This window comes from Macaca fascicularis, chromosome 8 (assembly GCF_037993035.2).
Source record: "Macaca fascicularis isolate 582-1 chromosome 8, T2T-MFA8v1.1".
Lineage (NCBI taxonomy): Eukaryota > Metazoa > Chordata > Mammalia > Primates > Cercopithecidae > Macaca > Macaca fascicularis.
In genome coordinates, this window is record NC_088382.1 from 64,712,434 (window position 1) to 64,734,405 (window position 21,972).

The following is a 21,972-nucleotide window of genomic DNA, read 5'->3' on the forward strand; positions in this document are numbered from 1 at the left end:
TAAATTGATTTCTCCCTTTTCTCAGGTTCTGAGCAGGAAGGTTGGGTAACCTGACCTAGATGTTATATTCTCATTGCTGAATTCTAACATGTTAATTCAGACATTGTAAGTACCACCATCTGTCTGTTCCAGTCAACTATTTTTAGGATATGTATTTAACCACTTGGTTGAAAATTTTTAAAGTAATCCAGGAATTTTAAGTTTCTAAGAAACAATAATGAGTTTTTATGGTAATGTTCTCTTGTGAAACAACTAATATTTGCTGTTGTAAATCAGTAGGGGGAGCTCAGCAAATGAACTTTAGTTTCTATTGAAGGCATTCCTAAAATTATTCCTATTCATTTAGGAAATTAAAACAAATGCTGAATATTTTATGTGATAAAGACACTGCTGTTTCCTTTTCCTTTATTTTTTCCCCAAGCACTTTGTTTATTTGTTTGTTTGCAAGGAAAATGAATGCATGTTTCAGTGAAAAAATGGTTTTGGAAATTCACCCTTTTTCTATTTCTCATCTATCCCACCATAAAGTTTGGCCTCGAAGTTTAATGTTAGTGCACTTTTTCTCAGCCGTATCGACTCTTTCATAGTACTCACATTTGGCAATTCTGTATCAGAGCTAAGGCAAAAGTCAAAGCTTTGGGTCTTTTTAGTATTGATAGAATAATACTAGATGATGCTTCAGTCTGAAAGCCAAAAGAAAATACTATTTCCAAAAAGGAAAATGATTGGTTTTACAGTGACCAAAGGCTGCCTTTTGTGGACTTGGAAAATCTGAAAGTCTGCCATTATTAGGACATATGCCATGAGGGTTCCCCCCATTAATGATCAACCGTTTATAGCCAATAGCTATTGTTCATCTTGTGATGAACAATGCAAGCACTTATGGAATGCTATTGTTTGGGGGAAGCTGTTGTTTCTAAACAAGATTTTGTTGAAATTTTTCCCAGTGTCCCAAATTAAAATGGGTGAAAATCTAGTTTTTGACATAGCATTTTGAGCAGGGAGCACCTGCCCATTTCATGATACTCTGGTACTTTGGGGCTTTTGATCTAGTGGTGGGTCATGTGATGTCATTCAGACTCTTAAACTTGTATTCCTTGATCATACTTCAGAGGCCTTTGAGAAGGTCTGACTTGCTATTTCAGCCATATTAATACACATTAACCAACTGTGCTGTCTAACATTCAAAATACAGTTGTAGAATATTAATCCAAGTGACCATACTGATTTCAGGTAATGGGTAGCTTGGACTCAAAACGAGATGGCTGTAACTGAACGTAGACAGATAGTAATTAACTTTGAATATTGAAGAAAGAAAGATAAGAATACATTTTAGCAAATGCTGTTAAAACTAATAATTGTTTTTAAATCTTAAGTTTTCTATTTTTTTCTCTCTGGAATTGACTTTGACTTTTTCAAATTGAGGTAATAAACTTTACAGTTGAAGTCAAAAGACTCAAAAGATGTTTAATTTCTAAAAATTTAAAAAACACTTTTTCTCTAGGTTTTTCTTGTTGTAAAATAGGGCTCAATGGTACTTGGTATCTCACAAGTTGTGAATATCGGTGAAAAAAGTAAATAAAACATAATCAGACCTTTTTGATTCCCTCATTCAACCTGCTCTCCTTCAGTCTTGTTCGTCTGAGTAGATGGTGTCACTGTCTACCTAGTTATATAAGCCAGAATCCTACAAATTTTCCTAGATTGTTTTATTTCCCTTCCCTCCAAAATCCAATCCCTCAGGAATCTCCTGCTGACTCTATTGCTGAAACATACCTCAATTTTGTCTATTTTTCCTCCATCTTATTACCATCACTTTACTCCAAGTTGCAATTTTTTCTCTTCTCTCTGCTGTAAAGGTCTCCTGTGATAGCCTTCCAGCTTCTTTTTCCCCCGGTTCAGTATCCAGATTTCAAAGAGCAGCCAGGGTGATCTCTCATAAACGTCAGTCAGATCATGTCCCCTCATGTAATCTGCCCACCTCTTTCTCTGCCCCTTCTCATGCTGTGGAAGCCACACTGGTCTTCTCCTGCTTTAGAGGTCCTTTGCTATACAATCTCAAGGGAGCCCACGTTTGCTCTTGATCACATCAGCATGGTTTATTATCTTTATAACACATCCCTTATCTGACATTTTACATTTGTTTATTGTCTGACTTCCACTAGAAAGTGAGTGACTTGAGAACAGGAGCTTTGTATTTCAGTGTTATAATACCAACTCCTAGAGTATTGCCTGTCATACAGTAGATGTTAGATAAACATTTGTGGAATGAATGAACAAATAAAACACATTTTGTTTATTTAACACGTATTTATAATATGTGAAGTACGGCTGGGTACAGTGGCTTATGCCTGTAATCCCAGCACTTTGGGAGCCCAAGGCCAGAGGATCTCTTGAGCCCAGAAGTTCAAGACCAGCATGGGCAACATGGGAAGACCCCTGTCTCTACAGAAACGCAAAAAATTAGCTGGGTGTGCTGCAGTGAGCTGAGATTGCACCAGTGCACTCCAGCCTGGGTGACAGAGTGAGACCCTGTCTCAAATATATAGCCTGGAGAGTCTTGGAGGTTTGACCCATTCACACAGAATTAGCGGCGAGATAAGGCCAGTGCCCCTTCTCTTGGCCCATGGCCTAATGCCCTCTCCAATGTCTGGGCTGCCTCTGCAGCACATTTGCTATACATTAACTGGATAAATAAGCTCAAATAGAATAGGAATTCTCTCGAAACTTTTTGATCATTCTAAGTCTTTGAATTGAAGTGGGTCATAGGTTTTGGTGAATTTGTTATTATTTTAACCTACTGCTGGTTAATATGATATGGTAACCTACTTGATATGAGCCCAAGGCAGTCCTGAGATTAGCAAAATTAGGTAAGAAATGCCTTATTTTTTTGAAGTTTTAAAGTATCTCATAAATATTTCTAGTTCCTTTTCATTTCCAGTTACCTCTTCACTTCAGGGTTCTAGAAAGAACTGCATAAAGGAAAGAGCAAGTTCTGAAATGCAGTAAGAAAAATAGTTTGTTTTTGAGGATTTTCTAGTTCAGTGAACAGCAGGAAGCACCAGCTTCTTTTGACAAAATCTCCAGGCAAATGTTTAATCTCAAAAGACTCCAGTAGTTTATAGAAACATTCTCAAAGTTGTGCCAGCTTATTTGAACCAAAGATAAATTCATGTATTTGATAGTCCCTCAGTCAGTTGTAAACACCATAGTTGGTTCCCCTTGTACAGTCCTTGTAACAAATAGGGTGTTATCACAAGGCACAGGATGAGAAATAAGGACATTTAGAGTCAAGCTTTGACTTTGTGTCTGATTTGCAAGAACACTTTAAATGTTCTCTGTTAACACATTTAAACCTTATTATATTTTCATATTTCTGGCTATACAAAGAAAATATTAATGACTGACATGACTGCCCCATCCACCATCCCCAGTATCAGATCTTATAGAGTACTGTAAATACTTTGTGTCCAACAAATGTGTTGGTGACTATTTGCCTTTACTTTTTCAGAAAAAGCTTTGTGTGTATGGAATCTGTAATGAAAGTAGAAGTATTTTTTGTTTTGTTTTGTTTTATAGAACAAAGGTTTATGGTATTTCAGAGTAGGATTTCTAAAAGGATTTTTTTCTAAATCCTTTCTCATCCTAATGTATTCTTTGTGTTCTAACCAGTGTTTATCTTGCATCCACTGTTAAGCAGACAACTGGCCACATGGGTAGCTCTCAGAAAGTATTTGTTGACTCTGGTTCTATATCATTTCTCTTCTAGGAAAAGATAAGATTATTTTATTTATTTTGTTTAGGATTAAATGAGATGTGTGAAGAGTGTTTTATTAAAAAGGTAGAATACAAATATAGATGGTGGCAATTGTTGTTGGTTATTAATTACATTTAGTCAGGATGTGGAGTGAGGCTATGGCAAAGGGCAGTTGGCTCATTCTGCCCTCGCAACCCCGAGTCTTCTGGCCACAGTGATGACCTTTCTTCTGACCCAACTGGACCTGATCCTTGCTCCATTGATATCTAGGTTGACATTAAATGCAGGCACTAAGAACAATTAGAGAAGGGGCTCGGGGAGGACATGAAAGAAGAGGTAAAGCCTTTGAGAGGAGTTGGGACAGTGCCAGTCCTTATAGTTTAGAGAGGAATGGCCTCCTTTTTCTTAAAAGCTCGTGCCTGAGGTACAAAAGACCAGAATGGGAGCCATTTTAGGGAAAGAAGGCAAGGATTGCACAGTGATCTAGGGGCCCAGGAGACTAGAAGTGCTGGAGAGCTTTCTTGGGAGGATGGGATGAGTGGGAGACCTAGCTCAGAGGACAGCTTTGGGATTCCAAAGCTTTGGAGATTTCTTTTTTTGTTTTGTTGAAGTTAGAGTTTTTGCCTTTTGTTTATGAACTCCTTGACTGATGGGCTAGAGAATTCATGGAGGGGCCCAGGAGAGAGGAAGCAGGAGAAGCTACTTCAGACTGGCTAAGGGGAGGAGAGCCAAAGGAGACCACTAGTTGTCTTCCCAGATGGTCGTGGTCAGCTCTCCCAAGTACAGTAGGAGTCAGGGAATTGGATTAGTGTTTCTCATTCTGGTAATAGAGAACTGAACATTTGGCTGAAGTGTTCCTTGTGCAGCCTCTAGGAGGTTGTTAAAGAGTGAGGAACCACAATCCCAAATAATTGTTCAGAATTCTGATCTCTAATCTCTGAGATTAATTTTGACACTATTATTATTAATAACAATAAACGTGTTGAGCACTCAGGGTATATACATGATCACTTTTAATGTTTATACCACAGCAAGGTAGATACTATCATTATCCCAATTGAGAACATTGAGGTTTTGAGAACTAGGCAGTACCCATATCACATAGCTAGCATGTGGATCTGGAAAGAAGTGGTCTTACTTCTAGGCACAAAAACCAACCTCTTACTGTTAACTTGGAAGATTAGATGTTCTGAAATCAAGCTCTTTTACAATGTTCTTAGGTATCACTGAGAGGTGAAGCCAACTGGACTTCCTGGGTCAAGTGGGGACTTGGAGAACTTTTCTGTCTTACAAGAGGATTGTAAAACGCCCCAATCAGCACTATGTGGATAGGATTGTAAAATGCAACAATCGGTGCTCTGTAGCTAGCAAGGGGATTGTAAAATGCACCAATCCGCACCCTGTAAAACTCACCAATCAGTAAAGTGCACCAATCAGCAGGAGTCTAAAAATAGCCAATCACAGGGAAGATTAAAAAAGGGCATTCTGATAGGACACATGGAACACGGGAGGGGACAAATAAGGGAATAAAAGCTGGCCACCCCTGCCAGCAGTGGCAACTCTCTCGGGTCCCCTTCCATGCTGTGGAAACATTGTTCTTTCGCTCTTCCCAGTAAATCTTGCTGCTGATCATTCTTTGGGTCTGTGCCATATTCAAGAGCTGTAACACTCACCGTGAAGGTGTGCGGCTCCATTCTTGAAGTCAGCGAGACCACGAAACCACCAGAAGGAACCCACTCCCGACACACCGCCACCCATTCTTGAGAAAGTTCTGCTTTGGGAAATAACTTCCTATGTGTAATCATTTATAGTTTACAAACCGTTTTCTAAAAGGTGTTTTAATCTCATTTTATTACATAAGGCACTTTTCAGCTTGTTGAGATGTGATGGCAGTTTTGCAAATGAGGGCCTGAAGATGACAGGTCCTCTTGTGGAACTTTTATAAAAGTGCTCGGTGAGCTGCCATGTTTGTGCTGGTTTGTTTTTGAACTGCATGGTGGGAGGAAGTGCTTCTGACAATTTGTACTTTGCAAACATTTAATCTTTGATTTAACTCACCATCACAAGACTGCTATTGCTCACTGATCCACCAAAAAATGAGGTAAAATAAACTTTCATACTTGTTTTCATTAATCTTTCTTAATGTATGCATAGCTCACATTTATTTCAGTGGTTAATGGTTAAGGCCATACACCTGGTAAGTAGCAGTGCCAATACATAAACCAAGGTCTTTTCATTCAAATCCTTTTCATTCACTTGCCACATGCATTTTACTGAGTCCTGCCATTAGCTATCATGTAACTGGGCTTAAACATTGTGGTCGTCCTGGAATTTTGCCTTCTTACTAATTTAACAGTTGAAAAAAATTTTTGTGAAAATAAAAACAAACCTAACTGGAGATTACCTAGATTCTTTATTTTTCTGTTTTGAGCCATCATGACTTTGAAGGTAAATGGAACTCATTTAGAGCCCTCGCCATGGAGGCTTTTCAGTGGTGTTGGTGGGATTGCACTTAAGTCAAATCAGTGAGGCTTTCTTATCAGTGGGCTCTTCTAAGGATGAAGGGATGATGGGGCCTTAGAAACCAGAGGCTTCTTGCCAGTTTACATGGAGAGGCTAATGGAGAGGAAGAACCTGTTGAAGTTTTAGGTAGTATGACCTTGTAATCGCTTAACATTTTCTTAGGTTCTTGGAAACTGTGACTTCAAACAAAACTTGGCATAACGAAACTAATTTACCACAGGCTAACCGATACAAACAAGAGTTAAATTTCTAGTGCATATTTCTGGTCCCAAAAACATCACCAATCTTATAAAGTCCAAAACACTTCACATATTAACCATTGAAATAAATGTGAGCTATACATAAATTTAATAAAGATTAATGAAAACAAGTAAGAAAGTTTTACCCTATATTTGGTGAATTAGTGAGTGATAGCAGTCGTAGTTTTGGTGAGTTAAATCAAGGAATAAATGTTTGCGAAGGGAAATTGTCAGGACCACCTCCTCCCACCATGCAGTTCAAAAACCATCACAAACATGACAACTCACTGAGTGCTTTCGTCCCCTAATTGTTTATTGTTGTACATTTGTATGATTATTATAGACGTTACAAATTTTTATTTGACAATCATTTGTATTCATTCGTTCATTTTTCAACCTGCTTATTCCAGTTCAGAGTTGTGGGTGGGCAGAGCCTGTCCTGGCAGCTCAGGGTGCAAGGCGGGAACTGACCTGGCCAGGACGCCATGCCATCATCCCATTGCAGGGCACACTCATACCCACACACTTGCACACCCCCCACACTCTCACACTGGGACCATGTAGACACACCAGTTCCTCTAACATGCAGAACTTCTGGATGTTGGAGGAAACTGGAGGACCTGGAGAAAACCCATACAGACTTAGGGAGAATGTGCAAATTCCACACAGACACTGGCCCCTGTCTAAATCAAGAATGATATAATCCAAAGAGAACATTTCCAATTTTAGCAGAATACATTATATTAACCTTTTTAATATTAATGTATGTATACATATATACATTTCACTAATGTTAATATGAAGTATCTATATAGTTTATATAAAATTTTATACATTACATATAATCTCATTTAATATCCACAGTAACCGTATGAGATAGTCATTATTTCTATTTTAAAGATGAGAAAACTGATATTCAAAGTGGTTACATGATTTCTCATGGTCAGTTGGAAATGCCAGAGCTAGACTTTGGTCACAGTTTTTCTAGCTGTCCAGTGTTCTTTTCAAGACCTCTTGCCTGGAGCAAGTAAAGATACAGTCGTCACTCATTAATAATCAGGTGTGCTGAGTTAGTCTGTAACCTGTGTTGACAAAAACACATTTCACATAGTTATTCATTTGATCATTCATTCAACAAACGACCCAACGACTGCCTTGTGAAAGCTTGTGGTAGTATCAAGATGGATAGGACATGGTTTCTTCCCTCAAGTCAGTCAAATATTAGCTCTTAAATCATGAATGGGGAGGCTGTCGTGGATCACAAAGTAGGGTTGCTGAACCAAACTGGGGGCTCACAAAAAACTCCTTAGAAGAGGTTACGTGTAAGCTATGAAGGATGGGCAGAGTCATTATGGTAATGAGTCGGGATGAAAACTGTTCTAAGCAGAGCTATGAGTGTATGTGAAAACTGACATGAGAGGGAATGTAGCCAGGTTGAGGAACCATGAACAGATCAGTACAACTAGAACATAGCACGTGAGGGAGAAGTATCTAGCAAGATTATGACCCAATCATGAAGTGCTCGTTGTATTGAGGATTTGGGATTTTATACTATAGGAAGGACTGTTTAAAAAAAGTTGTGTGCAGTGTGCAAAATGATCATATTTCTGTTTTAAAATAGTCTCTCTTGAAACAGGCTAAAGGCAGGATTGGAAGAGAGCAAGAACAGCAGACAATGGGTTATGGCAGCAAGCTTGAAGAATAAGCCATCTGAGAAATGGTGGCACCTGCTCCGAAGACCAGGAAGCAGAGAAAATTGAGGAGGGATGGGGACTTATTTAGAAGATTAGCTGGAATCTTAAAAGTATAAGGACATTTTTATCTATCGTGATAGGAGGCAAGGCAAACAACTGTGGGCTTATGCCTGGAAGTCCTCTGCTAGTCTGCTGGCATGTGAAGGGGAAGATAAAGGGAAGGGGCCTTTGTGTGGAACAGCCACCAAAAGGGCTGACGAGGGGTCTATGGAGGAGTCACTGGGCTGCGGGGAAAGGCAGCTGCCTGCATGCTGGAAGGTGCAGGCATTTGGTCTGTGGCAACTGGGAGTTTATTTAGAGCCTACAGATGTTATAAATACACTTAAAAGGCAATCACTTTTTTTTTTTTTTTTTTTTGAGACGGAGTCTCACTCTGTCGCCCAGGCTGGAGTGCAGTGGCGTAATCTCGCCCCGGGAGGCGGTTCACGCTATTCTCCTGCCTCAGCTTCCCAAGTAGCTGGTTCTACAGGTGCCTGCCACCACGCCCAGCTAATTTTTTTGTGTATTTAGTAGAGACAGGGTTTCACCGTGTTAGCCAGGATGGACTCGATCTCCTGACCTCGTGATCCACCCGCCTCAGCCTCCCAAAGTGCTGGGATTACAGGCGTGAGCCACAGCACCTGGCAAAAGGCATTCACTTTTTTTTTTTCAAGTTCTGATGTATGTCTTGCTTTGGTGACTGATATGAACACAAGACCTCCTTTCGAGTTCTCTGAGATTGCTTTTTTTTCAAATCACTAGGACAGGTGAAATTGAGAGCTTTGAATCTGCTAGAGTCCATTTCAAATCTTCATGCCTCCATTTTCTTATCTATTAGATTGAAAGAATTTTACAAGTCTGGTTGGTTAAGGTTAAAAGATAATTAAAATAAAGCACTTACCATAATACATGGCAAATAAAAATTGCCTAATAAACAGCTGATGGTACTGCTACTACTGCTACTACTACTACTGCTGCTAGTAAGTTGGTGCAAAAGTAATTGTGGTTTTGTCATTAACAGTAATGGCAAAATGGCAATTACTTTTGCACCAACCTGCTACTACTACTACTACTACTATTGCTAATACTACTAAGAACCATCACCACTATCACCATCATCAGAGTATGCAGTACATTTTTGAAATCCCTGGGATGCATTTTGAATTCCAAGTTCTTTGAGAAATTGGAGATGACACAATTTGGTCATTTTTTCTTCTAATTCCAGGTGACCATGCAACATACGAAAAGCAAGAAGATCCTAGATTTTGCAGCAAACGTGCGGCTCTCTCGGATTCAGGCAGATGGGGATGTTGTCTGTGAGCTTCCTGTAGTAAAAGGAGGACAAGCTATTTTTCCATGTGTGTTATTAATCTTCAGTAGCATCTATTCCATAGACAAATTGTTTGGTAGTTGCTTAAATTTGCTTCTAAGCTATTTAGTTACAGAATATTTTTCCTGCTTCTAGGAGAGTTGTTTTACTCCTGAGAAGTGACGTTTTTTTTTTTTTTTTTTTTTTTTTTTTTTTTTTGAGACGGAGTCTTGCTCTGTCGCCGAGACTGGAGTGCAGTGGCCGGATCTCGGCTCACTGCAAGCTCCGCCTCCCGGGTTTACGCCATTCTCCTGCCTCAGCCTCCCGAGTAGCTGGGACTACAGGCACCCGCCACCTCGCCCGGCTATTTTTTTGTATTTTTTACTAGAGATGGGGTTTCACCGGGTTAGCCAGGATGGTCTCGATCTCCTGACCTCGTGATCCGCCCGTCTCGGCCTCCCAAAGTGCTGGGATTACAGGCTTGAGCCACCGCGCCCGGCCAGAAGTGACGTTTTTAATGTCACAGCATGAGTTGCTGGTGGATCTTAGATTAAATGTAATCTCAAAATTGTTCTTGTGGCCCAGCCACAGTCACAAAGGCTGAGGCTATGAGAGACAAGAAATGCCGTGACTGCAACTCACCTTAGCTTTGCCTGGGGCCAGCTTACCTCCTTGCTTGATTTCTTTCCTCATCAAACCTTACGTCATTTTAAACTTTAAATATAATGTACAATAACAGTCACCCTTACCACTAAAATACTAAGCATAAAATGTCCTCTTATGTCATATATAGAAGAACAACCTTTTAAAAAATCTTTTATTTCTCTTTCTGAAAAAGCAATAAACCTTCTGGCCTTTTGTTCATGGTATAAAAATGCCCATGTATGATTAAAAATAATTGAAGCTCAAAAGCCTCTCAATAGACACAGAAAATCCAGATTAGAGGAATTCTTATATATGTTTTTCTTTTTTCACTATAGCCTGAAAACCTATGGATCTGGGTTCTGTTTATATGGATTTCAAGGTAATGTATTTCCTCTTGTTTTCTCTCCCTGTTGCTTTGCCAGTAGTGAGATATCAGGTTGACGTCTACACTGGGAAGCTGAAGCATGCAGAAACGGAGTCTGAGGTTTTCCTCTGTCTCTTTGGGGAGAGGGGAGACTCTGGCCTCAGACTGCTGTACAAATCTAACATGCAAGTAAAATTTCAAAGAGGACAGGTGAGTCTATACAAATAATTTCCCAGATTCTTAACAATCTCTCTGAAGATGGCCATCTATGATTTAAAATTTAAAAGGTGTTTGGCACTCTTCAAATTTTAGTTTTAAGACATCTTTAACACGTTTTCCTGACCTGACTTTCTAGTGTGCTTTGTTTTGGAAGTTGTTCTTACAAGAAAAATGGGACATACTAAACCAACAATAAATAATAGAACAAAGAAAATATATTAAGATTAGTGATTGTGTGAGAGAAAGAAAAAAATGAACTGAAAAGACAAGGAAAACATTTTTGAATGTGCTCTCTCAGGCTTGAAAGATACAAGGCATTATTTTAAAAGATAAGGCCATATAAATGCCATTATACTATATTTCATATAATAGCACAATGACCTTTAATCTATATAACATCTTGAATGGGGCCAACTGTGTTATTTTCACACCTAAGCCGCTCCTTATTTCCTTTTGTCCTTATGGACAAGCATAAGTCTTTCTATACATTAGATCTTTGAGAAGTTGCAGTAGGATATTGTTAATGTTATTTTGTTGTATATGGAGAGAAGGTACTATTTGAGGGTCTGAAATTAAGTTTGGGGATTATGTAATCTAAAGGCATATTTTTAAGAAAGAAGACTCCTTAAACCAGTTAGAGTGCTGTTTCTCAGACTGTTGTAGTTTGTGAAATATTTTGAAACATTGGATATCTTAAAGCTCACCTATACATTTGTCACTGTTGATTACACAAAAGCTTTCATCAGAATGAATAGGAAAGCTAGTTCTGCTTTGAGTGAGTCAAAAGCAAAATTAGGCCTAACTTTTGCTATCAGGAATGAATTATTAATTTTAAGCAGAAACAAAATTTTAGATACCATGGTATTATTATTAATATTATGCTAAGTAATCAGTGAAGTGATCTCCTGCAGAACCCTGCTGGCTTTACGTCAGCCCCAGACTCTTTCACCCTACCACTTGAGGATAAATGGCAGAGGCTCCATGTCCCCTGGCTGCCTGCTCGTTGGACGCCAGCATATATCATTTTGCAGCAGTGCTGTATCATGGGACGTTACCTGCTGAGATTTTGCAAGTCATCTTCATGATTGATCTTCCTCAGTTCATCATTGTGTTTAGCATTTTCCAGACAGTAGGGAGGGTGTGTTATGGACTGAAATTAAAATTGGGTAGGAGATATAGTTGCCATCAGTTTATGAAGAAGAGTACAGTGAGGGCTTAGTGGTATCCGTTTTTAAGTTTAGAATCAGAGATGTAAAAGTGTTTTTCTTCCCTGGTTCATTTTATATTTTACATTTTCTGTTATTTTCCTCAGTGCTTGGGATGTAATGGAAATGCCAAATAATTTCAAGAGTTTTGTAGTCAAGAAACTGTGGTAAGAGTCTGAGAGTTTTATTATCAGACTTCGTGCACACCAGCCACATCTCACGTCATAAACCACTCATTGGGCTAGTTGTCATTTTCTCTACAAGGTGTCCTAGCAGGATAATAAAACGTAGCAATATATGTAACGGACCCAATTTAATTCCGTCTTCAAACCTAAAGTTACTTTAAGATACAAGAAGAGACCAGAAAGCTGACTCAGCCTATCTTTCCAGACCTCAAGGTACTGTAGTTTGGGTTTGTCCCAAAGCTGACTGAGAGACAAAGACTTCAGTGAAGGTAATTTATCTGGGAGATAATCCCAGTAAGCACTTGAGAAGTGAAGGAGTGGGAACAGTGAGACAGGAAAGGAGAACAGCAATATAGGGACATTTGTGAGCTGGTTACTATTATGGCTCTCTCTTCTTGCTGAGAGCTTCAGAGAAACTCTGTGAAACATCCCTCAGATTTGTCCCACCAGGGGAAGCCCTCAGACACAGAAGCAGGAGACAGGGGATTGAGATAGAAAGTTATGAGCACACCTAAACTGTTTATCAAAGCAGCAGATGCACCTAGAAATGGATCTAGAGGACATGGGATGGGGCATCACTTGCATTTGCTACAATAGGTGATGCGCCTCGTGAACGTCCCTTGTAAAGCCATGCTGAGAATGCAGGATAGTGACAATGAGATGATCCATGCACACATGAGAAGATGCACAAATACTCATCACCTGGTTTACAGAACCGTCATTACTGAACTAGTAATGGTTTTGGTCTGGACTCTACAGGAGGTTTCCATCAACAACATGGAGCCAATAGTTGAGACCCAGGTACTGTGTCTTCAAATATCAAATCGAAAATTCAACCTGGTAACAATGCAGGGAGCTGTTAAGACAGCTCCCCACATAGGCAATACAAGTGATACTAGAGTCACATTTTTTACCATAGAGTGCCAGTAGCTAACAGTCAACTATCATTTCTGGTAATTTTTCAGACTTACTTAAATTCATGATCCTTTCCTCAGATAACTTTAGGACAGTTATTCTCAACAACCATCTACGAGGAATTAATGTGTGAAGGAGTTCTTTTTATTTTAATCAGTATAGCACTGACTTCAGGTCCTGAATCTCTCTGGAAATGTCAGTGTATTTTTGATATAACAAACTAATTCTATTTAGGAGTCCAGGCTGCTCTTTTACAACAAACCCAAGAATGTGCTCTATTTTCATCTACAGAGGAAGGTGCAGGGGAAGGATGTATTGAAGGTGGGAGGGAGGGAGGGGAGGGAGGGGAGGAAGGAAGGAAGGAAAGAAGATTTGTCCCACATGTCTCACAGCATATCAGTGCTCATAGAAAGGAAATGTGCTGTACATTAGCTGCATGGTTGTCAACCTGATACCCTAATGAACTGCTTCTCGAGTAGGGGTCTAACATAAGAAAAGTCTTTGTGTTGGGATTTCTTTGTTTATTACTCTGGATGCTACTACAAATGGAGAAAATAAAACTGTGAAAGCAAAAAAAAACAGCCAGAAATATATTCTTGATAGATAAAAAGTAATTTGCTTATTTTTCTTACCATATTGCCCCTTTTGATGCTAACTATAGTAACATTATCTCTTTTAAAGTATTGTGCTGCTTCTGGCAGTCATTGGGCTATTACTATTGCCTGCATTTGCCATGCCTCGGACTCTAGTTATTTCTGTGAGGTTTTTTTTCTCTGTCTCCCACACCAGATTGATAAATTTCAAGTAGCAGCAGTGTCGCTTGGAAAACTGCAGAAGGTGCTGTTGCGCTGTGAGGCCAGTGACAAATCACAGTACTGGTACTGTGAACAAGTCGTAGTCAGAGAGCCCGGCACCACATCCAAGTCCATCTTCACCTGTCAAAGGTAATGCTGGTCTCCAAGGTACTTCAAAAGAATGTGCTGCACTGTGGATGATGCTGTGTGTGTGTGTGTATGTGTGTGTGTGTGTGTGGTGTGTATCTTTTAGGTCACAGATTTATTTCCTTAACTCAGATTCCACATCATGCATAACTCATTGATTGCTTAAATAATCTTTTGCTAAGCATTATAAGGAAGGCTTATCTTATAATTTCTTATTACCACAATGTTCTGTGTGTCACAGAAGGACTAAAAGTTTAATATTGGAAATTATTACATAAATAGTGAGAAAATTTGCTTAACTATTGGTTTCTTTACATTACTAAAATTGTAGTGTTACAACAGTTTCATAAGGAAATTAAGTGTGGAGAAGTTTACAGAAAAGAACTTTCAGAACAGAACGTAAGGAAGACAAACATTAAATTATGGATAAGTTGGACTTTCCTTGAGCCCCATGAGGGTCAGTCCTGAAAGCAGCTCTCTAAATTCCTGACCTGGCCCTGTACTGCCTAGGCTTGAGACACAGGTCCCACATATACTTCCTTCTTCAAACCTCCTTACAGAAATCCCACACCTTCTTGCTTAAGAAAGTGTCACCTGTTTTTCCAAGAAGGCTGGTTCTTTGGATCTTTACTGAGCCCTGCTCTTTCTCAAGAAAATGCTTAGCTTCGGCTAGATGGGCAATCATGTTTATTGTTGCTTGGTCTCTCAGTCACAGGGAATAGGCTGGGCCCCAGACTTACGAATTGATTTAAAACCCAATCTGTTGTGGGCATGGGAATGAGAAACTTGGGGTTCCATTTTGAAAACTTGAATCTTCAATATCGAGGGCTGCCCTGTAGCCTCTTTTTCCAAAGAGGTAATCAACAGGAAATGAGATAACAAAGTACAGGCAGAATAGGGAAGAGGGGAAATTCAACGGTCTGGATTTAGCCAAGAAAATTGCGACTTTAAGTACTAAGCAAAAAGTAAAAATAATGAGGCAATTCAACTAAAAGACCTAAAGGCATGCCACTAAAAACTGCAAACACCCAAGATGATTGGAGCTGACTGCGGATGAACAGAAGCGGTGAGATCCACAGTAGCCCTCGTCTTTTTTGCCTTTTAGTCATTAAATTCAGTCAATTCCTTGTTCAGAGTGTCTGCTTAATTCATCCTTTCTTTTCTCTTACTACTACCTCTGCCCTGATTGATGCCCTTGTTCATCAAGACTAGCTCATCCCCGTCGTCTCCCAATTGTCTTCTGTGTCTTTCTTTCCCAGCCTACCTGCCCACAACTTCCAAGCTAGCTCTTCTGTGGTACTAACTAGCATCGTTCTGACTTTATCTTTTCTTCTCTCATTTCTCCTTTCTTTTATTTTGAATTTTATTCTTTAATATTTTATTGTATCGCTTTGCCTGAAAATGTTTCAAGAAAAATTGTGGGGGAAAATAATGTTCTAAAAGCTATATTTTAATCACATCACTCCCCTGTTAAAAACCTTCAGTAATCCTCATTGCCTACCACAAAAGCAAAGCAAAACATAACTTCCATTCGAGGCTTTGTAACATCTGACTCTATATTTCCCCCTCCAATTTGCTTTTATAGCAGTCCTCTTGCAAGATCTTAGTGAAATTAGACCCCTATAATTACCTAAACAAGTTCTGTTCCACTCTGCTTCTGTCCTCTGGAGTGCTAGTCTTCACTCAGGAGGACCTTTCCTTGGTCTATTCTCCCCGTTATAATCCTATCCATCCTCAAGTTCCAATTCCAATTTGGCCTATAGTATGACTTAATTGGCCAAACTACAAATATTTTTTCTCTTTTCTCAATGTGTACTCAGAACTTAGCACAGCACAGGCACCCCCATCTGATGAGTAACACGTAGCACTGAAGAGGACTTGGGTATCATTTCCCAGGCTGCTCCCACCCACAGCACACAGGCATCTCTGGGGCACTGGGGGCAGCTCTGTTTTATTCCCTGCATCAGAAGAGGTAGAGTGTGCTTCATCCAGGATTTTCATCTTATGTTCTGATATACTTTGTCACATTAATTTAGCTGATTTCTTTTAAATATGAAATCTCCTGGTGGATAATTTAGATGCATTCACTGCCACTGTCCATGTCTACACATACATTTCACTTCGTCACCCATCATTTATTGCGCTACCTTACTTTTTTTTTTTTTTTTTTTTTTTTTTTGAGATGGAGTCTTGCTATGTCACACAGGCTGGAGTGCAGTGACTCGATCTCGGCTCACTGCAACCTTCACCTCCTGGGTTGAAGCAATTCTCCTGCCTCATGCTCCCAAGTAGCTGGGATTACAGGTGTGTACCACCATGCCTGGCTAACTTTTGTGTTTTTAGTGGAGACAGGGTTTCACCATGTTGGCCAGGCTGGTCTCCAACTCCTGACCTCAGGCAATCTGCCTGCCTTAACCTCCCAAAGTGCTAGATTACAGGCATGAGTCACTGCACCCGGCCCCTGCACTACCTTACTTCTTGTTTGTGCTGTGCTACCATGGCCTCCTTTGGAAGGAAGGAACATAAGTGATACCTTAATTATTATAATTTCAACGGGTTGTATCTGAAAGAATTTTAGTTACAAAATATATTGAACAATCACAAATAATGTAACAGATATAAAATATTAAATGTTAATATTTAATACCCTGCTCATAGTAGGTCCTAAATAAATGGTGGCTAGTGCTCATTCATATAATACCCTGATAAAGAAAGTAAGTTGCCAAAATAATTCCTTTCTACTATGTAGCTATAAAGAGATGGGACAGGTCCTACTTCCTTACTTCTTAAAGAAGCAGAAGAGTGTGGCACCAGGAATAGAACTTGTGGCACAGCAGGTTTCTTTCTACTGCAGAAAAAGACCATTCTGAAGCCACTTATAGTTACTTCTGTGCTCCCAGAGCCTTTTCTGTGCATATGAGGTCAAGGTCTGTGTCCACGGAGCCTGGAAGGCTGTTCTGAGGGGAAAGGAGACCCGCGGGTGCACACAGGAGCTGGACTGGACAGTCCTGGCGGGGGAGATGGGTAGGGTATGATGCTGGACATGTTCATTGTGGCTAGTTCGTTCTGGGGTGCAGGCATCCAAAATGCGCAGGTGCACACCACAGAAGGGAAAAGGAAAGAAAATCTCGGTCATGCTCCTTGGAGCTTCCTCAGAGAACAAGAATTTACAGCACAGCTGAATTAGGGCAGAGAGAAAGACCACCGAGTGCTTGTTCCTTTTGTGGGCTCAGGGGAAATGCTTAGGTGAGACACAAAGCAGAGCCGCGGGAGGAGACTGCTTCTGTGCATCACAGAGGCTGCCTGCGAGTGTGTGCATCCTCCTTTCCTTTTTCCCTCTTCAATTGAACACCCACGTCCTTATGGCTTTATTTTATTTCTATGCCTGAAGGTATTATTTTTCTGTCTTTTGTACATTTAATATAGATAGGGGTATACATCACTGAATTTCTACCATTTACACTGCAGGCTTGGCTATTTGAGGTTTGCAGCAAACAAAATTTGTATTTGAATAAGGCAGACATTCAACTGTCTTTATGAATTAATGCAAATATTTTTATTTAGTATTTATATTAGCTTCCTGTGGCTGCCGTAACAAATTGCCACAGACTTGATTGCATTGAACAACCGAAATATATCCTTTTGCAGTTCCTGGAGGCCAGTGATCCACGATCCAGGTGTCATCGGGGCCTCACTGTCTCGGAAGGCCTGGGAAACAGTCCTTCCTTACCCTCCCCACTTCTGCTGGGTGCTGATCATCCTTGGGTTTCCTTGGCTTGCAGCTGCATCACTCCAGCCTCTGCTCCATTGTCACATGGCTGTCTTCCTTTTGTGTGTCTGTGCCTCTGTGTTTCTTATCTTTTTGTAAAGACACTGTCGTCATTGGTCTAGGCCCATGCTACTCCAGTATGGCCTCATCTTTACTAATTACGTCTGCAAAAATCCTGTTTCCAAACAAGGTCGTGTTCTGAGGTTCTAGGTGGCCACGAATTTTGGAGGAACACTATTTAACCCAGTATGCTTTTTGAGTGGATTCTGTAATGTACTGTTTAGCATTAAATTAGGGAATCTCCAGATTTTTCTGTGTTAACAAACTTGAACTATTGTGTATGCATGTGTATATGAGAGTCTTGACTTTAATGTGAAATTATTAAAAATAAGTTAGCATCTATCTTTTAATAGAAACAATACCATTCACAATATTTATTTGATAACCTGCTTGACCTGAGAGGGCCTGGAAACAAGGAGAGTCAAAAGCCTATCAATGTTGCCTTCCGTAACTCCTGACTGGTTTGGGAAATGACATTGACACAAGCTTGCAGAAGCAAGTTATTTGAAATAAAGGCCATATCTAGGGAAATTCTAAATAGAAGGAGAACTTACAAATGCAGAAATCAATCAGTTAAATGCAAATAACTACAAAGAATGACCAACATGGAGAAACCCTGTCTCTACTAAAAATACAAAATTAGCCAGGCGTGGTGGTGCATGCCTGTAATCCCAGCTACTCAGGAGGCTGAGGCAGGAGAATTGCTTGAACCCAGGAGGTGGAGGTAGCGGTGAGCTCATAGTGCACCATTACACTCCAGCCTGGGCAACAAGAGCAAAAACTCTGTCTCAAAAACAAATAAACAAATATAATGATCTAACTTGACTTGTCAAGGCAAGGCAGCATGACCAGCTTTGTCCTCTCAAAACCAAATTGTGGTCAGATAGGTGGAGTGACCCTGAGGCACATTCACCTGAGGAATAAGGATGTGATGCTGCACAGCATTCCTTAGAGTTGACATTGCAGCTAACACCTTTAAAGTGTTCCTGTCTCATTTCTATTCAGGATTCTTGGCTTTTTAAATTTTATTTATTTATTTATTTATTTATTTATTTTGAGAAAGGTTGAGATTATCTCCTTTGTGCAAAGTATAAGAAAAGAAGACTTTAAAAGCTTTCCACTATGATAGAATAGACTATCAGCAAATCCTGAATACCTCTGGTAGGTGGAATGCCACTTCCACTCCAGACCCATACCCTTTTCACTGTCCTCAGCACCTTCTTACTAATTGTTGAAAAAAAGAGTCTGTTGTTCCACCGAAACAATTGTGGGCCCCCTGCAGGCAGGTGAGGCAGGCCTTTGGGCAAGGCAAATTAAAGGCCTTCCTTTCATCCTTGAAATCACTCTCTAGGGGAAACTTTGCAGCCAAAAGCTGGCCTTGGGCACACAGCAGGCCTACAGCTCAGCCAGGGCCTGGCAGACAGGTTCTTCTCTGCTCCTCACGGGCCTTCACTGTGTTCTCAGCTGGTGCTGTTGGATCTGAGTTTACCTAACTCTTGGCCATTCCCTGGTGCCTGGAGTCCTGTAGGCTTTCATGTGTATATTTACTGGTGAGTTGACAAAAGATGTGTCACCTCTGCCAGGAGATATTTCCTGAAGCCACAGGTTGGGAAACTCATTTTCCTGTACACGTTTCACAAGGCATCTGACATTAACTCAGCACTTACTACATTAAATTATATGTATGTGTTTATGTGTCTATCCTACTGCTCCAGCTCAGTACACTTTTCCCCAAGGTTGGCCTGATGTCTTATATTTTTACTTTCAGCTCCTATCATTGTTTCTGAAATAGAATAGGTTAAATTTACATGTGTAATAAATTCAACCAAAATGCATGCATTAATCAAGACACTATAAGCCCAAAGGGAAATCATATTAAAAGACAGATTTGGAATTAGAACATAAAATTTAAAAGGTTTAATTGTATCTTAACCTCACTAAGACATATATAAACGAAATTGTCACTTAATACCCATTTTTAAGTGTTAATGACAACAAAAAGCCAAAGAGTGATTCTTAGAATTAGCATAAGTTTAAAAAAAAAAAAAAAAAAAGACGTGTCCCAGTGGTATAGAATTTTTTTTTTTTTTTTTTTTTTTTTTTTTTTGAGACGGAGTCTCACTTTGTGGCTCAGGCTGGAGTGCGGTGGCGCGATCTCGGCTCACTGCAAGCTCCGCCTCCCGGGTTCATGCCATTCTTCTGCCTCAGCCTCCCCAGCAGCTGGGACTACAGGCGCCCGCCACCACGCCCAGCTAATTTTTTGTATTTTTAGTAGAGACGGGGTTTCACCATGTTAGCCAGGATGGTCTCGATCTCCTAACGTCGTGATCCGCCCGCCTCGGCCTCCCGAAGTACTGGGATTACAGGCGTGAGCCACCGCGCCCAGCCACTGGTATAGATTTTTAAGCAAAACGCAGTTTACTTGTCTCAGGATCTCACTCTTGAAAAACTGAAGTGGCTAGTTGACCAACCACACCGCAAGGGGGCTCCACCTTGACGGCCTGGTAGAGAGCTGCGTTTCTGCTGGTCTGTCACTGCAGCCTCACATACCAGCAGGGCCGCATCTCCATTCGTGAGATTGTTACGTGGAAGCAAGGCTGATAATCACCCCTCTACCATCCCGTCATTATTATTCACAAAGCATTCTCCTTGCTTAATTGCCTTGTGGCAACTCTGGCAGTTATTCCATGAAAAGCAAACATAAGGCACGTGTTCTTAGGAGGTTGTAATGAAGACCTTCGGTGTCCACAGGACAAATACACAGAACATAATAGGTACTCAGAAAGTGTGTGCTAAATTAGTGAATTAGTGAGTAAATCATGAGCTGAGCCTTATACAGAACAGGACTGAGTATATCATTTGTGGAGAGGGTCAGGAAAAGAAGCAGGGGCAGCCCTGTTTGAACAGCATCCTTCTTCTGTGTAAGTATAGCTGGCAAGAGAACCTTTACACCTAGGCCAGCTCTGGCTGAAGGTGTTAGTGTGTGGTGAATTAAAAATGAATTATCCCCCTGCCTTGGCCATTTACCTTTCTAGGCTTTTCTTCCAATTCTCCTGAGTAGAGTACGTTTTGCTTCTGTCCCTAGACATTCTCCAGGGATATTGTTACTCTTTTCCCTCATTTGTTTTAGCTCATTTTATTCTTTCTTCTGCTTATTGAAATTCTTATCCCTTAAGGCCCCGGACAAAATGTTATCCATGCCATGAAGCTTTCTCTGCTTGCCAGTCAGAACTGTGTTCATCCTTACCCTCTTTAAATTCCTCCAGCACTTGACTTAGACCTTTGTGCAATTCTTGCCAAACAGTGCACTGCCATTGTTTGTGAACGTATTTGTCTCACATACCAGATGATATGCTTCTTAAGGGTAGGGTCTCATAAATTTCTCTTTATTTTCCAGTATGGTTTCTTGTACCGAGTATGGATTTAGCAAATATTTATAGATAGGAATGGGGAAGGGAAGGAAGGAGGGAGGGGGGTAAGGACGATGGATGGAAAACATAATGGAATCCTAAGTTGGAAGAAACCTTAGAGGTCACCTAATCTTTGCATGAGTTCCCTCTGTAACATACTCAGATGTCTCATTACAAATAATTTATGCATTTATTTATTTTCAAAATAATTCAGCCTGTCTACAAATGGTTTTATTTTCCATTTCTGGGAAAAGCGGGGGTGGGAAGGGTGAGGGGAGATGATGAATGATATAGATAAAAAAGATGTTGAAATTTTGATAAGGTACAGAAATGTAAAATACAATTTTTATAGGGAGAAGGGAATAATAAAAATTATCATGAGGCAGTGAGCAATCATTTAACTTTGCTGATTTTTTTTTTTTCCTGAAAGAGGCCACTATTAATCATTTCTTGCTATTCTGAGCATGTATTTGTGCTGCTGCAGATTTCTGTGCTCTTCTTTGTCAGTTTGTGCCATTCCTTGGTGCGAAAGTGACAAGTAGTGATGGTGGGAACCTGACAGAATGAGGTGCAGGAATGAGTCTTGTTCATTTTTTTGGGATGGGGGTGGAGACATAGAATCTTCAAATATTGCTTCTGCCATTTTCAATGTGAATGTGTGACAAATATAAAATATATCTCAGACTAAATATACTCTG

At 40.1% G+C, this 21,972-nt stretch overlaps 1 protein-coding gene across 1 annotated transcript in view; it reads left to right on the forward strand.

Annotated features, from left to right (window-relative positions):
- Nucleotides 1-21,972, forward strand: part of RP1 (RP1 axonemal microtubule associated) — a 322,165-nt gene that overhangs the window by 188,130 nt on the left and 112,063 nt on the right. Inside the window, exons 20-22 of the mRNA XM_073998827.1 lie at nt 9,478-9,610; nt 10,629-10,780; nt 13,884-14,038. Of these exons, the coding sequence (XP_073854928.1) occupies nt 9,478-9,610; nt 10,629-10,780; nt 13,884-14,038 (440 nt within the window). The remainder of the gene's footprint in view (nt 1-9,477; nt 9,611-10,628; nt 10,781-13,883; nt 14,039-21,972) is intronic.